This window comes from Astatotilapia calliptera, chromosome 14 (assembly GCF_964374335.1).
Source record: "Astatotilapia calliptera chromosome 14, fAstCal68.1, whole genome shotgun sequence".
NCBI lineage: Eukaryota > Metazoa > Chordata > Actinopteri > Cichliformes > Cichlidae > Astatotilapia > Astatotilapia calliptera.
Window position 1 is genome coordinate 5,407,998 of NC_137435.1, and position 15,814 is coordinate 5,423,811.

At 39.1% G+C, this 15,814-nt stretch overlaps 1 protein-coding gene across 2 annotated transcripts in view; it reads right to left on the reverse strand.

The window, feature by feature from the left end:
• prx (periaxin) overlaps nt 1-15,814 on the reverse strand; it is a 51,937-nt gene that overhangs the window by 21,403 nt on the left and 14,720 nt on the right. For both annotated transcript variants that reach the window (XM_080288579.1, XM_080288578.1), the window contains exons 2-5: nt 8,615-8,664; nt 5,885-5,992; nt 1,710-1,835; nt 984-1,143 (exon numbers count right to left, since the gene is read on the reverse strand). In XM_080288579.1, coding sequence (XP_080144705.1) covers nt 984-1,143; nt 1,710-1,835; nt 5,885-5,992; nt 8,615-8,664 — 444 coding nt within the window. The remainder of the gene's footprint in view (nt 1-983; nt 1,144-1,709; nt 1,836-5,884; nt 5,993-8,614; nt 8,665-15,814) is intronic.

Consider the following 15,814-nt stretch of genomic DNA (forward strand, 5'->3'; position numbering starts at 1 on the left):
TAAAACCTGCAGCTTCAGAATCTAGCACAAAAAGCACAGAAACACAAAGCGCCCGCCGACGCTTCAAAATCAGTGAGCAGTCGGCTTTCAGCCCCGACGGCGTGTCCGTGTCTGCGTATGTGCTGTCGGGTGAAAAGGCGACATCTCACTGATTCAGATGCGTTGGGTTGTGTTTGTGTTTACGTCTTCGTGCAGAATCCGTGTACCTGCTCTCATTTACTGTTTCAGCTGTTTGGTGGTTGTAGAAATTTTGTGAGGTTTAACCTGAGATTCTGGCGTTTCGGGCAAAATAAATTTATATTTAAAAATCGATTCAGGATTTTAATGAATCGATATCACGTTATCCAAGCCAAAATCGTTTTTAATCGATAAATCGATAATCACCCCCCCCCCCCCCCCCCCTAATGACAATGTCATCAGAATAAATGCATTTAAAAAAAAGTGGGTTAGAGTTTGTTAACTCTTTGGAAATTGCAGACTCCCTGATGAGTCAGGAAGTGTTTAATCAATATTTGAAGATTTTTACAAAAATTCTGCAAAATTCTGCAACAAAAATAGGCGTCAACTGTTGTTGGAATTTGTAGATTTCCACCTTCTGGGTCAAGACTTGTCCTATTATCTTCTATTGATATCATGTTACATTAGATTTTTTCCCCTTTTAACTTCAACTTAATTTCACCTTAATTTTATTTGCTTTATTTGGCCCCAACTTTTTGGCTTTTTGTTTCATATTTCATTATATTACTGAAGCAATTCATGAACTCTATTTTTAAAGGTGGGATATAAACAAAGCTGATATGAAATAAAATGAGAACAGATGATGTGGAAAATGTAATATTGGGCTTTCCCCCCAAATAATAAAGTTTTCTGTGCAAACTCCTTAAAAGAAGTCTAAATATCTTTTTAATTACCTTTTAAATCTTATATAAATGTTATGTATGTTAGTAGTGCTTTCTAAATGAATCAGGTGTGCTTGCAGGCACCTTGCTGTAGACTGAGGTGTTTAGCAGCTGGAGAGTCTTTGAGGACGTCTTTTACAAAGATCCCTCGTTCTCCTCCACCAGTCACACTGTAGCCGCTGGCTCCAGCCCCTGCCTCTGTCTCCACCACAATCTCCACAGATTTAGAGGCTTCCTCCACACTCTGCGACACACAGACACCAACACAAAACTTCGGTTATCCACGAGATTCTTTTTTTGTTTTATTATTACCAATACTAGTTTAGTAATAGCAAAAATATAGTTAAACACAAAATACTAGTCATTATTTCAGTCTTTTAAAAGAAGTTAGTCAGTGCATAAATCCTGTGGTTTTGTCAGCCTGCATCACACTACTGCATCAGAATTGAATAGCAGGTCAAAAGCAAGTAAAAAATTGCTAAAACAACTTTTCGGTCTTGAATTTTAATTATTTTTGGGCTCCAATGCTGAGTAAAATTTTGCACTTGTTTGAGTAGGTGCATGTTTTACTGTACTGTTCTCAACTTTACTTCAAAGTTCATTTTATCCATGAAGCTGTCGCAGAAGAAAGGTCATTCTATTCTTAGACTACATTCACTTTTCCACAGGCTGAAGAGAGGAAGTAAAATGCAGGAAAAAGTTAACAGTTTTCTGTGTTTAGCTGTGCATCACCTGGCACATTACAGCTTTAAGCCATTGATACATAGAAAGGTAACATATTTCAGCCTGAAAAGTCAGACTTCTGCTTACTGTCTGTTCATTTGCTGGCTCAGAGTCCATCTCTGGTTGGGCCAGCTGGCAGGTCGACTCTCTCAGATGACTTCTCTTCTGGCTCAGTACCTGCTTCAGCTCGGCATGGAGCTTCTCCTTCTGCACCTGCAACAGCACAGATGACAGGGGTTGAGGTGCCATATCATGATGCAGCAAAAAAAGAAGAAAGAAAAACACCAAAGTGGATTTGTTATGCTTTTCCTTGTTTTCTTAGTTTGTTATTTATGTTTTTTGTTTTCATGTGCTTTGAACTTCAAATTCTTACTTCCAGGTTCTGTTTGTAAGTTGTCACTTGCATTCCCTTCCTCCCTGCATCCTCCGATGTGTGAAAGTTCAAATCTCTACATCTCCCGTGTCAGTTATTGTCACTCACTTCCTGATTTATTTTGGTAGTTCAACTGTGCTGGTAGATGGAAGGAGAAGCGTTTCCATCTACCTGACATCTGCCTTCATGTGTAGAAACAGTCTGTCTTTATTCTAGCCTTTGTTGTCTTTTCAGCATAAGTCTCTGTAGTCCTGTTTATAGCCTTTTGGGAACCAGCTTCATATAATCTTGGATTACACTTTATTTTTTCCCTTCCTGGACTAAAGCTATCAGCTTTGGAATAAAGCTTACCTTTTGTTTGTCAGCCAACAAACAAACATTTGTTTGTCTGTTGCTTAAACTTTGCAGTTCATGACACTCTACTGTATATCCCAAATTTTGCCTTCAGAGTGCCTTAAATCTTCAGTTTTAGACATTTTTCTCACGGCATTTTAGACCCACCACCTTTTCAAACTACTAGTTAACTTCTGGCAGCCATAATAAGAAAGCTGACTCAAAGTGTGAGGGCTTAAAATGACTTATCATGCATAGCTACTTCAGTAATGGAAAGAATAATTGTGTAAATCTTTGACATAAATATAGTTTAACATAATGAAGATAAAAATAGATATATTTTCAGTAGTTTATTGTGTTACTTTCAAGCCTTTGGAAAAAATAAAGGACAAAACTGTAAAATAACTGAAAGCTAAAAGATAACTAATATTATTTAATGTAATACCTGTAGATGGTAATCAAGGAAAATAAACTTAAAATCAATGACATTTTAAATAAAGAAAAAAACCTTAATTAATTGGATACATTTGTTATAAGGCACCCACTTTTGTTTTTGTATAGACTGTCTTGTTAATTGATAATTACATAAGAATGCAAATTTACAACATTACACATCTAAATGTGAAAAATAAGAACTGAATTTTAATTACATGCATTGTTCAAACTACATATTTAACCATGTAACTAAAAATATCACCTAGCTAATATTCAAATAATTTTGGCTAATTGATCCCGCCCCCCTCCTTCCAGCTGTTGTTGTTCCCACATGATAACAAGATATATCCCATTCACCTTGTTAGCAATGCAGACAAATGGGCACAAAATAACTGCAACCAGTATGTGTTACTGTCTGGTCCCATCCAACAGCAACCGCCTTTTGCAAAATCCTCCTAAAAGTCCTCCTTCTAAAGTTGCTAACATTCTAGTTTGTGCGTTGGGGTGTTTACAGAGTCCCAGCACCTGCACTGTCACTTCAGCTTCATCATATTTAGACATTTTGTTGTTCATTTTGCGTCCAGTGGCTGGCGGTCACCTGCTGCCGCATGAAAAGACTGTGGAGTGACATTCCTGCTGAGCTGGGAGAAATGAGAGCTTGTTTACGTGTGGGACAATGACCTCAGCATATCTGTCCTGGGCTATTGTATTCCAGTTTGAATGGTCCTGGTTAGTGTCCAGGTCAGGAGGTCAGTCACCTCTCTGCTCTGAATATATCTATATACCAACATAGTTTTTTTTAAATAGACATTTTCTGAACGTGAGTGGAGCTGCGATGGCTTTGATCCAAATCAAGGAAATCATAAACAAATATGAACCTAGCTAATAAAATTAGCGTTACTTAAAAACTCCCAGAGAGCAGCCATTTGGCTTTTCTACCTTTAAAACCCGGAGAGCAGCCAAATGGCTGGTAGGCTTTTAGCTAAGCTTTAGCTTCAGCCAAGTGGAAGCTAAATTGGCTAGTCATTCATATGTATATTAGGTTGTTACCTGGGAATTCTGGAGGGAGGGGAGTGGGGGTGTGTGGATGAGGGGGTGGGCGAGCTGCTAAAAGCTGTGAACTTCCTTTTGTGTTTCATCTTGATGCATTCTCAATCATCCAGGGAAATAAATCTCCAAAAGTCACCAACTTGGAGTGTTTCAGTTTGCCATCTTAGGGAGAAATCAACACACATGGGTGTATGTCCTTTGTTGCTGAGATTTATTGATAAAAACAGTACAAAAAACCAACCATTTGTACACATATTTACAAATGGCCTGCTGAGTGGTGCATGGAGCATGTTCATTGGTTCATGGACCTCGCTGAACTAATGGCATTTATTGCAATTGTCATCTTGCGGGGGGTTAACAGGGTTCCATCTCTAAATGACTGCTGGTCAGCAAACCTGGGAAACCCACAGATAATTGGAATTATGGCACGAAACCGCTTCCAAGACATCATGCAACACCTACGCTTTGATGACAAGTCCACCCGCAGTGATCGAGCAAAGACTGATAAGTTCGCTGCAATTTCCAGTGTGTGGGGATCATTTGTCACCAACTGCATCACGTGCTACAACCCTGGTCTACATATCACCGTTGATGAACAGCTTTTCCCATCAAAGACTCGGTGCTGTTTCCTGCAGTATATTGCAAGTAAACCTGACAAGTTTGGGATCAAGTTTTGGGTGGCTTGCGACCTAAAATCCAAGTACATTTGCAATGTCTTCCCATATCTTGGCAAGGACCCCAATCGTCCCACTGGGGAGAGACTTTCTGAAAATGTAGTAATGAGGCTGATGGAACCATTCCTAGACAAGGGCAGAAATGTTACCACGGACAATTTTTTCACATCGCTTTCACTTGCGCAAAAACTTCTTAGACGGAAAACCACCATCCTCGGCACAGTCAACAAGATTCGCAGGGAAATTCCTCAATCCACTCAAACCCCCACTCCCCTCCCTCCAGAATTCCCAGGTAACAACCTAATATACATATGAATGACTAGCCAATTTAGCTTCCACTTGGCTGAAGCTAAAGCTTAGCTAAAAGCCTACCAGCCATTTGGCTGCTCTCCAGGTTTTAAAGGTAGAAAGGTAGAAGCCTGGGGATGCTACTGTTAACTGAAATAAAGCAAAAACTAACTAAACTGATACTGTGTATAAGCTAAATAAATAAAGATTTTTTGTTTTTTTGGTTAAATTTATAACACTAGCATTGAGAATCTGATATTTACATGACTGATCAGAACCCTTTACACACACAGAAAGCTCCACAGCTGAAAAACGTTAATATTTAAATGGCTGTCAGTTCCTTCAGCAGCCACTAAAGGCTGGCTCCAAAGGTAAATCAATTCCCGCTAATCAAATTTAATTCAATTTATTTTTATTTATATAGAGCCACATCACAACAGCAATTACTGCAAGGTACGTTATTTTGTACGGTAAAGACCAATTCTGTAAAATTCATAAAGCTAGTGTAAAATATTGCCTGGTAGGAAGTGGCATTTGTTATACTGATCACAATAAGATGGATTACCTAAAAGTCTTTTCAGATACACTTTAACCTCCTAAGACCCGAACTCTTCCACAGCATGCATTTTTAATTTCTCTTTGATATTTGGGCTGATTGGGACCTGATGAATGTAAAAACAAAGAATTACTAAAAAATTTTTTTTACCCAATTTTTGTTTCTGAGAAAAATGAGAGCCACTTATGAGGATATTCGTTTAAAATTTCGATAGAACAGTAGCAGCATAAAGTCCTCATAAGTGGATATCAGGCCCTTGTAGAGCAAAATTGAGTATTTTGGTCTAAATAACCCAAAATGTGATGTCCACATATGTGGACGCCAGGTCCTAGGAGGTTAAAATGACCCAATGTTTTTACCTTTTATGAAAAATGGATGAAAAAGATGATTTGTCAGCGCTGTTGCTTTTCAGACAACCTTTTTTTTTTCTTTATTGACAATTAGATTTGTAAACACCTTTATTCTGACACATGGATGCATGGCAGTAAAACTCAGTTTATGCATGAAACCTTCATGTGCATCCTATCATTGCAGGTCATTTTCTGTGTCTCACCACTCTCTCAGGGCTCTCCTGTTCCTCTGTGGAGCCGCTGTGGTGAGGGTTGCGCTGGGGGGCGGAGGGGGATCTGGAAGACGGGGGTGACCGCCTCTTATCTTTTACCTGCCCAGACAACAGAAAGTGAGATGTTTGAGTGCGTGAGGCAGCAGTTTCTGGTGGTTTTACCCTTTAACTCAATTAATAAGATTATTTTGGGCCTGTGAACAGCTCTGCAGTGGAAGCTGTGGGAAAAATCTTAAGAACAGGGAGACGTATGTTTTAAATTTTAACACATATTGACATTTCTTTCTCTGCTGCTCCAGTGAAGCTGTTTAACAGAGGAAAACTGTACTGGGAATCTCCCAGATGTGAAAAATGTAAGCTACAGTGTGCATGTCCAGCTCAGCAAACGTCCTCTGCATGAGTAAAATAAGATTTACAGTACAAGCTGTAGTCTTGTTACGTTTCTGACTCTGTGTGCTAGTCATGCTTCAGTACCATCCAGTATCAGGATGAAAATCACAGTATTAAAAAGTGATGCAGGTTTTATTGCAAACAGTATTTGCAAAATACAGAAGCATTGTGAAATTTTTTTCTGAAGCAGCTACATTTTTAATGTCCCCCAGATGACTGGTGATCCTGTTGTTTGCATTGGCTGTGTTCTCCTATTGAAGCAGGTTTTTCAGAGACAGCTGCAAGAAAAGATGAAGGTATTTTCTTTCAGGTGACTGTTAACCACTATAAATTGAATTATGAAATAAACTCTTTGTGATCTACTTTATAATTTCATTTTTTCTGATTAAATCCACCACGACATATTGTTGTTATTCTGCTGCTGCCTCTAATTTGCAAAGAATATTTTTTCTTGGACTGAAACGGTGTTTCTCCCCAAGACTAATTTTAGACTAAGTCAAAGTTAAAAATGGGGGCATTTACCTCTCGCCCCCTTTTCTAGAGGAAGCACACCATGTCCAACCCTCCTATATCTCCTTCCTCTGCTTGTGACATGAACTCTTGCACAGATGATCTTGTCAAAACATTATGTTCCAACACTTTGACAGTGTAACCTCTGACACAAACTATAAATTCCCAGCACACAGTGAAAGCTGAATGCCTGTGATAATAGATCTTATAATTGTTCCCATTAGAAGAATTCAGTTTGAAACCATTTTGCTTACCAAATGTAATATTCCTGAAAGCTGTCTTACCATGCTCATGTCTTTAGTGCTCACCCCGCAAGCTGCTTGTTCAAAGATATATAAATACACACATTTCCTCTCACAGAAACACAGCAGTCAGCAGGCATAAAACTTAAAGCTGTAATGACTTAGTGCTCTGTTTATGAGGTGCTACGCCACTAGAGATAATGTGCAGCTCGCTTCATAAAGTGCAATAATGCACTACATTTAAAATAGATTTGATTAGAGCAAATGAACAGCCACAGTAAAATACACGGCTGTGCAACATGACAAACAGTCACGTCTGTCGACGCTCGTTTCAGTTAAACAGCAGTCGCATAAAAGAATCGCTCCACTGACTGAAAGTGTCCCCTGGGTACTTAGAGCTGAAATGCTGCATGTTTTTTATAGTTACAGAATCATTATTATTATTATTATTATTATTATTATTATTATTATTATTATATACAGTCAAATGGAAATTGCTCAACTTTTTTCTTTGTGTATTGGGATAAGCAAACAGTTGATTCTTGGTCAAACACTGCAGTTACTTAATTAAACAGTAATATACTATTTTTGTTTTTTATGTTGTAATCTAAAGGCGACCTGTTCAGCTCATTTCCAGTATCGGATTTTTGTTGTTGGACAAAAAGTCACATTCCATGATTTTTTGTGCAAAATCACCATTATTTATTTAAGACTGATTCCTTGGTTTCCTTTTTAAGGTCAGCTTTCTTCTGATTTGCTGCTTCTTGTAAACAGAGGGTTTAAATGGCAGGTGGGCGGGACATCTGTGGTGACAGCCACAGCTGTTTGCCTGATATGACCACATGCCTTCACTATGACATCATACAAATCCAAAAGCAGACAAAAATGCATGAAACTGAGCATTTGGTGGAGTCTGAATTATTATTATTTTTACTTAATGTTTGAGTTTCTGGTGGCCGTGTTTCACATGATCATCGACATTGTGGACAGAAAACAAGAAAAGGGTATAAAAAAAAAAAAAAACAACAACCCAAAACTGTCTAATGGAGAAGTGAATATTCCTTATATTTATCATGCCTAAAAATCTATACAACTTTAAAATCACAATAACCTTTATGTATGAGATTATTTGCCACTGATTAGGGAATGATCTGTTTAAATCTCTTGCATCTCAGCTCTGTATTTTTAAGAATTCATGAATTTATGCCAAGATCTAAAGAAAGTCTGGTACAGGTTTTTAAACCTTTTTGACACCAGGGACCCTTTCGTGCACATAGATATCATGAATTAGTTGCCATTTCTGTCTCTAAATGAAGGATGCATGTGCACTTTTAAAACCTAAACATGATAATTTCTGCGTGCACCAAGATCGTTTAGCTTTTGTTTGGTTGTTTATGTGCAGATCTGCACATTTTAAAGTGACAGCTCAGTTTGTACATACACCTTATTTAGAGTAAATTCCAAATTTCATTCATGCAGGTAACTCTTGGTACTGTTCGTATCAAACATTTTCTCTGTAACACCTGTAACATGACTTATGGGTGTGTTTGCATGAGCAGGAAGAAGGCTGTGTACTTACGGCTGGATCTCTGGTCTGGTTGAAAACATGGCTGTCCTCTTGGTCTCTGTCTAAAACATTAAAAGAAAACAACTCCTTGTTAATTTGTTAATTCATTGATTATCAATCAGTGATGAACAGAATGTCTTTGGTATTATCTTTAGATACGGAGCATGTTAGTGATTTGTTGCGCGGCATAAAGAATGAGAGTGGAAGGACATTTCCTGAATTTATTCAGCCAATTTTCCTGCATTTGAAAGACGATAAACAAGGAAGAATGCAATTGTGCAATTACCTCAAGTTTCGTTAGAAAAAAAATGAAGATGGTTCAGAGGTGAGTTCATTTTCATTTATAAATCAAAAGCAATGAAAGGGTGGATGCTTGGGAAAATTTGCCCAGCAAAAAGAGCAGAATAAAACTAGAACAAAAAACGCCTAGTAATTGTTGTTTCAGTGGACATTTGGTGACATAAAGCACTTTCTTTGAGACAGCAGGACACCACTCACTATTCACATGCCATCGAAATATAACAGCATCATGTAACAGTAAATTAGCCCCGGTAGTGCTCTTGAGAAAATGAACATCTGGTATTCATGTCAGGTTTAAGTATATGGAGTTAGAGGCTCTGATATAGTGACACAGCTGTCAGTCTGAAGCTTCTGGAAGGGTTTACATTCTTTCCATAGTCTCAGTTATTGCTCTGCACTGATTGCCCGAGCCCAGCCATCTGCACAAACTGTCCATTCACACCTTTAGGAAACCAGTGGTCCCAACAAGCCTAAACTAGTGTCTTATAAATATTCTGTAGAAATACTAAAATGCCAAAATTGTTTATTTTGGTAACTTTTCATGTCAGCAGCTGCTCCGAGGTGATGCACACCACTATGCTCCCTGAAGGCTGATAAAATTATACTACCGCAGTGGCAATATGCAAAGTTTGGAATAATGGTAGGAAAGAACTGACCTTCTTACAGGTGCACTGTCTGACTCTACTCACCACAAGAGTTAAAATGGATGATAAAGCAGGGCATTTTTTTCATGTGACACTGCAAGCTTCTAGCCTATGAGAGTGCAGCGTTTCTTGGTTTTTGAGTTATATAAACTGTTCACATGGCACAAATGAACTTCATTAAACAAAGGTGATGTCCTAGAGACTGCAGTGCAGATACAAGCATGACAAATCAAGCTGTTTGTAGGTCAAATAGTAAAATACAGGTTTAGGTTTGTGCGTGTTTAAAATGAGGATTGATCAAGGCAAGAATACTTCCACTGCTTGTTTTAACCCTGTGCATCCTGAACCTTTCTGTTTATCCAGTGTAACTTGGCTGACCCTATGTGAAAAAGTGCCTTGGCGGCAAGAAGTGCAATCAGGCATTTGCAATATTGGAAGGTTTTTCAGCATGAACACTCTGTTTAAAGTCATGCCAAAGCTGTTCAATTGGATAAATCCAGACTTTCAAAACGATCTTGGCATGTTTTGGATCATTGTCCTGCTGTATAATCCAAGTGCTCTTGAGCTTCACAGCACAAACTGATGCCCGAACATTTTCCTTCCGGATTTTCTGGTACAGAGCAGATTTTATGGTTCCATCAATTATGACATATGGTCCAGGTCATGAAGCAGCAAAGCACTTCCAGAACATCACTGGCGCCCACAAGTTTGACTGTTGGTGTGATGATCTCTTTTTGAGATACTTTGTTAGTTTTACACCAGATAAAACAGGAATCAAATCTTCTAAATAGTTCAACTTTTGTCCCATTAGTCTACAGAGTCCTTTTAACAAATGTGAGATGTGCCTTTGTTCTTTTTGGTAGCAATGATCTTCTCCTCTGAACTCTCTCATGGATGCCATTTTTGCCAAGTCTTTTTCTTATTGCTGAATCATGAACTGTGACCTTAACTGGAGCATGTAAGGCCTGCAGTTCTTTACAAGTTATTCTGGGCTGACTTGTCAATGCACTATTTTTGAAATTTTGGTAGGCCAGCCACTCCTAGGAAAGTTCACCGCTGTTCCAAGTTGTGGATGAAACCTCTCACTATGGTTCGCCTTAGAAATGGTTTTGTAACTCTGAGTTTCTTTAGATCACGGCACGATGTGTTGCTTTTTGAGATCTTTTAGACTCCTTTGGTTTGTCAGACATGTTCTCTTTAAGCGTGGCTAGAGAAATTTGTCTCAGCTTTGCAAAAGCTGTTGCTAATCAGAGTCAATTAATGATTGAAGGAGGGTCAGGTAGGTTTGATTAGTTTTTGTTCCCACACTGTATTCACTCATGTTAAGATTACTTTGATGATCTGAAACATTTAAGTGAGACAAATATGGAAGAAACAAATAAACGAAGAAATCAGGAAGTGGGCTAATATTTTGCCCCTGTGCACAGTGCATCTGCTGGACAAAGTTTGGTTTGTTGGAAATATTTTTAAGAACGTTCTTGAATTCATGGACTTGCCAACAACAGCACAAGTCTGCAGGAATCACCTCTGTTTCTCTGCAATCATGTGGTTACTTTTTGGTGCCTCAGCTCAGCTATGTGCGTGTGTGTGTGAATTTGAGTGCGTGTGTTTGGGCGTGTGGTGTCAGCGTGGATGCCGTGCCTGTTTGGGTGGGTAGGGGGTATCTGGTGTCTAGCGGGTCACAGGAACACATAACATACATTCGCTGCATCCCAGCCGTCAGTCACGGAGGAGCAGGGACACGAATTAATGGAACAGAACAACATTTTGAAGAGACCGATGCTTTTAAAAGATCCGCGGAGACATCAGAACCATCCCAGAGTACCTGCTAATTCACTGAATGGTGCTCTAGTAGAGACAGAGACCTCACCCTCACACATGTTTATTCTTCAAGGTTTTAAGACAATTATCTAAAGAATAATGATCTACTTTTAGACACTGAGCTCTGGAATAAGATGTTTTCACTCTCTGGTGTTTTCACGTGCATTTGAATATAGTTTAAACTTAAAATCAGACACAGACTAAAGACAAAATATGATCTTTAGAAATAGAATATTTTTATTTAGGATATTCTAACCCTTTCTGACTTGTTTTTGTGCTACTGAGAGGGACTATTTATCAAGTGCAGCGGCAATAGCAGGTGTACCCACTGCACTGCTGAACTAATGGCCCATAAGTGGCGTCAGAGTCTAAATGAGCAGTTGTTACTGAAATGTTTTATTAAACTAAAGTAGGCATAACGGTGACAGAAATTTCCAGCGAGTGATGTAATTTTTAAATGTATATACAAACTATATAGAAATCTGTTCAATTATTGAAACTGTAATAAACAAAATAAAAATAAAAGACACTTAAAACACATGTTTACATTTCCTGATCTGTGAAATTAGAAAAGTGAAGAAACATTTTCAGGTGAGAATATTACAGTGAAAGTGTAAACATGCAGATGACTGGGGATTGTTAAGCTGCTGTAGGTTTTCACCTACAGCAGCTTTAAACTGCAGCTCTGTGCTGCAGATGGACAGCAACAGGTGGAGGAGGTGGCACTCCCTGGATGGAGCTAAGGAATGGAGGCATGGCAGTGGAGGAGGAGGAGAAGATTTGAAATGCCTCACAGAGTGGTCTTATTATAGATCAGACTCACATCTGCAGGCCCCCACACGCCTCACGACTGCCCCACAGACACCCCAGCATGTGTAGGTGTAAAGTAGTGAAGTGGGAGGTATTTTTACCCACAGTTTAAAACTTCCTTCAATGAAAAGTGGATGTTAGAAAAGTATCATTCCTCATACCTGACTACATTACTGCTTGATTGCCTCTTTGCTGCTGCTCTGATTAGTAAACAACCAGGTAAAATAGAGACATAACACTCGATTTATGCAGTCACCTTGATGCCAGCTTTCGGGTGACGACACCCTGGAGCTCAGCTATGTATCCCCTATGTATAAGAACCAGAACCAACTCGTTCAGGAAGGCGTTACACGATGCAGTTTTATTTTCATATTTTTCATAGTAATTCACACAAATTACTTTCTGATTATTAGTTTTTCTGCCAATGTGAGTCTAGTTGGAGCAATATCAGCAGAATTACAAGGAAATTACCGAGCAGAGTTTCATGAAACATGCTGAGGACCTGGAGGGTGAGCAAAAGGATCCTTTACATACCATCAGGAAGTGTTCAGAAAGCCAGCAGAGTATAATTTGCGGTAAATAACACAAAAACGTGACCTGAAAACACAGGAACTAACAAACAACTAACAGAGTATGGCTGTTTACTGGTTTCAAACTGATTCCCAAAATGTTGACTGACCCTCATCCTTTCAATTTTAATGCAACTATGGCCAGTGGGAATATATTTAAAGCTAACCACACAAGTTGTTCAATTTGCACTGCAATGTTAAAGGGGACACTGCAATCAAAAATAACAATAAGATGCTGGATGTTCACCCTCTCAGGGGTCGGGAGTGCATGAAGACTCGTGTGTCCAATGTCACAGCCAATAACAGCATCTCTATGCTTTGGTTGTCCCTGAGAAAGATTACAGTTGGCAAAAGCAGCACTGCAGAGGGAGACTGCATGGCAGCTGTTCATTCATTTTTGAGGGAGTGCCAAACTACTTTGCATGATACCCGCTAGGTGGATATTATGTAAAATTGGTACATAGTGGTGCAGATAAATCAAGAAAAATGTGGACTGCAAAAAAAAAAAAGAAAAGCTATCTGGGGCAGTTTAGAAGACCTGTTTTCTTTGGGAGAAAACTTCCTTGATTAGGACTTTGAAAATTTGTGGCACTCATAAAAATGTTAAAAGTAGCCTCTTTTAACAGTGTTCTACAAAGCATTTAAAGTAATATTTACATAAAACAGGCCAGGGTGTGCACGAGTAAAGCAGCTTTGTAGTATTGTAACTGTATTAGTTTAGTTATAACTGCAAGTATTGCAACCATACTTACTGCTCGTTCGTGTAAATAACTATTCTGCTGCATCACAGGATCCACTCTTTTATTTTTCCTCAAGGCAGAAAAACTTTCATTTTTCATATCACAGGGTATGGACTGAAACAACAGCCCAGGCTGGGAATTTGACTCATCTCCAGACCACTGTGTTCCTGTAAACTACCAGACTGCCGGTTTTGCAGTCTAACCCTCTGTTACCCTTTTTTGGGTTCCCAGAAGACTTCTACATTTCTACTTAAAACTATGAGAGGAAAAGGTTAAAGCGGATCAGTGTGTTTGCTGTAGCTCACACAAATATACGAGGCTCAGCACACAGACCAGTCACACAAACCAATCTGCCTACACAGATGAGGTGGAAATATTAATGATTGCATTAACAAGCAAACCATCAAACATACTGAAGCGTTCTAAAACTTCAGGTACAATCATTTCTTGAAATTGAAAACTACAGGCCAGAACAACCCTCGGGCCAGCGGGAAATGTTCAACATTATAACAGCAGCTGGAAGCCATTCAGGGATAACTCTCCTGGTTAAGACTAAGCATGTGTGTACGGTTCTCCTTCACACTCATCTCCTCTCTACACTGTTGATTTCACGGCCACTGAAGTGAAGACAACACACAGAGAGCATAATGAAACTGTAATGCATTTTTTTAAAAACAACATGTAAATGTAATCATGGCCACAGCTTTGAATTTGGAGATGCACATTATGCAGGTGGTCTGGTGTTTTCTGTATTCTGGTGAATTTTCAGGCAGTTTATTTAAAATTTCGAGTCCCTGACCTTTAGCGCAGATGGCCTGAGGTATGAAGTGAATGTTTAAAGTTTCTGAAGTGAGTGAAAACAAAATGAACAGGAAATACTTCCTTAAATTAAACCTGAAAAACTATTGTCCATCCATACATTTACTCCCATTCTGCCTCCACCACACATCCGGGTCTGGGTGGTGGAGCTAGCACTCTAAAGAAAGACCCCAAGACCTCCCTCTCACTGATCAGCTTGTAAAGCTCGTCTGGAGGGAAACAAAGATCTTCCCAAGCCAGCTGAGAGATGTACTTGTGTATGTACAAAATATCCAGGAGGCTACAATTAAGCCGAAACGTGTACAGTCGTATAATTTCTAAGCAACATGTCCAAGACAGATACAGTAATATGTATTTAATAGTCTTATTCCTTGGTGCCTGACTGTTCTTACGATGGGCCCTGAATCTGAGGAAAAACTTGAAAGCCAAAGAGTGCGTTGCTGCTGTCAGCCACTTTGCATTTTGCCAAACAGGAGCTGGATTAAGTTGTCTAAAGTAGATTTGATGGTGTGGGTGGGTTTATTTATGAAGTCAGAGTGGAAAAAAACTTAAACGGGGCCTGACAGTACTTCACAGCTTCACTGCTAAGTTTGAGCAAAAAGCTTCTTTGCCAGTTTCACATGTAAATCGTTATGCAGTGTTTATCAAAGTATGCTGGGATTAAGTGGATTTATATGCTAACTACAGCTCTGCAACATTTCTATGTCGCTGTAGGTCAGTGCGCAGTAAAAACTCTGAGGGATGGATGCAGCCTTTCCTGAATGGAGAGCGTTACTTGGTTCGTCTTTACCTGTTGCACCAATATGATCAAGTATTCACACCAATAAGAGAGATGTCCTCTCAGAGAAAGATACCGGAACTATTTTTCTATTTTTCTAGTGTTTGCATTAAAGAAGCAACAAATTCTCATGTCCCTTAAAATGCAGTGGTATTGTGTTGTTTGTGAAGTAATCATTTCAGTAAAATATATTGACCCCAATCACCTCCTGAGATGATCCATTCTTTCAGTTTAACTGTCAGTGAGCTGCAAGGAGAGCAAGGAGTTAGTCTTGTTCGTCACAGCTTTTCTGGCTTCGGAGTCTACACAGTACGGAAGTGAGTGATTTGGTGGACAAATCTTTTAAACAAATGTGTTTAATGGTCTGTGAACTCCAGTGATAGAGAAAAGAACTGCTTTCCATATTAGCCATGGTACATGTAAACATTTGGACGTCAGTGATGCTGAGCTCTCTGACACCCTGCTGCCTGATTTTCACATATTTTAAAACCCTCCAGCTTTTTTTAATATTTAAGGATTAGACTTTCTGCACCTACATTTTTTCCAGAACATTAAATGAACAAAGTTGGGATATTATGGGAGTGGGAGACATTAAACTTAAAAAAGTCCTTAGTAGAAATCTGTGGGAGAATTCTGCAACTGCAAAGATGGTTGTTCCACTCTTAACGCTTAACACGGACCACACATCAACCAGTCACACTGCTCCACTGACATGTGTGGGAGAGGTTCAC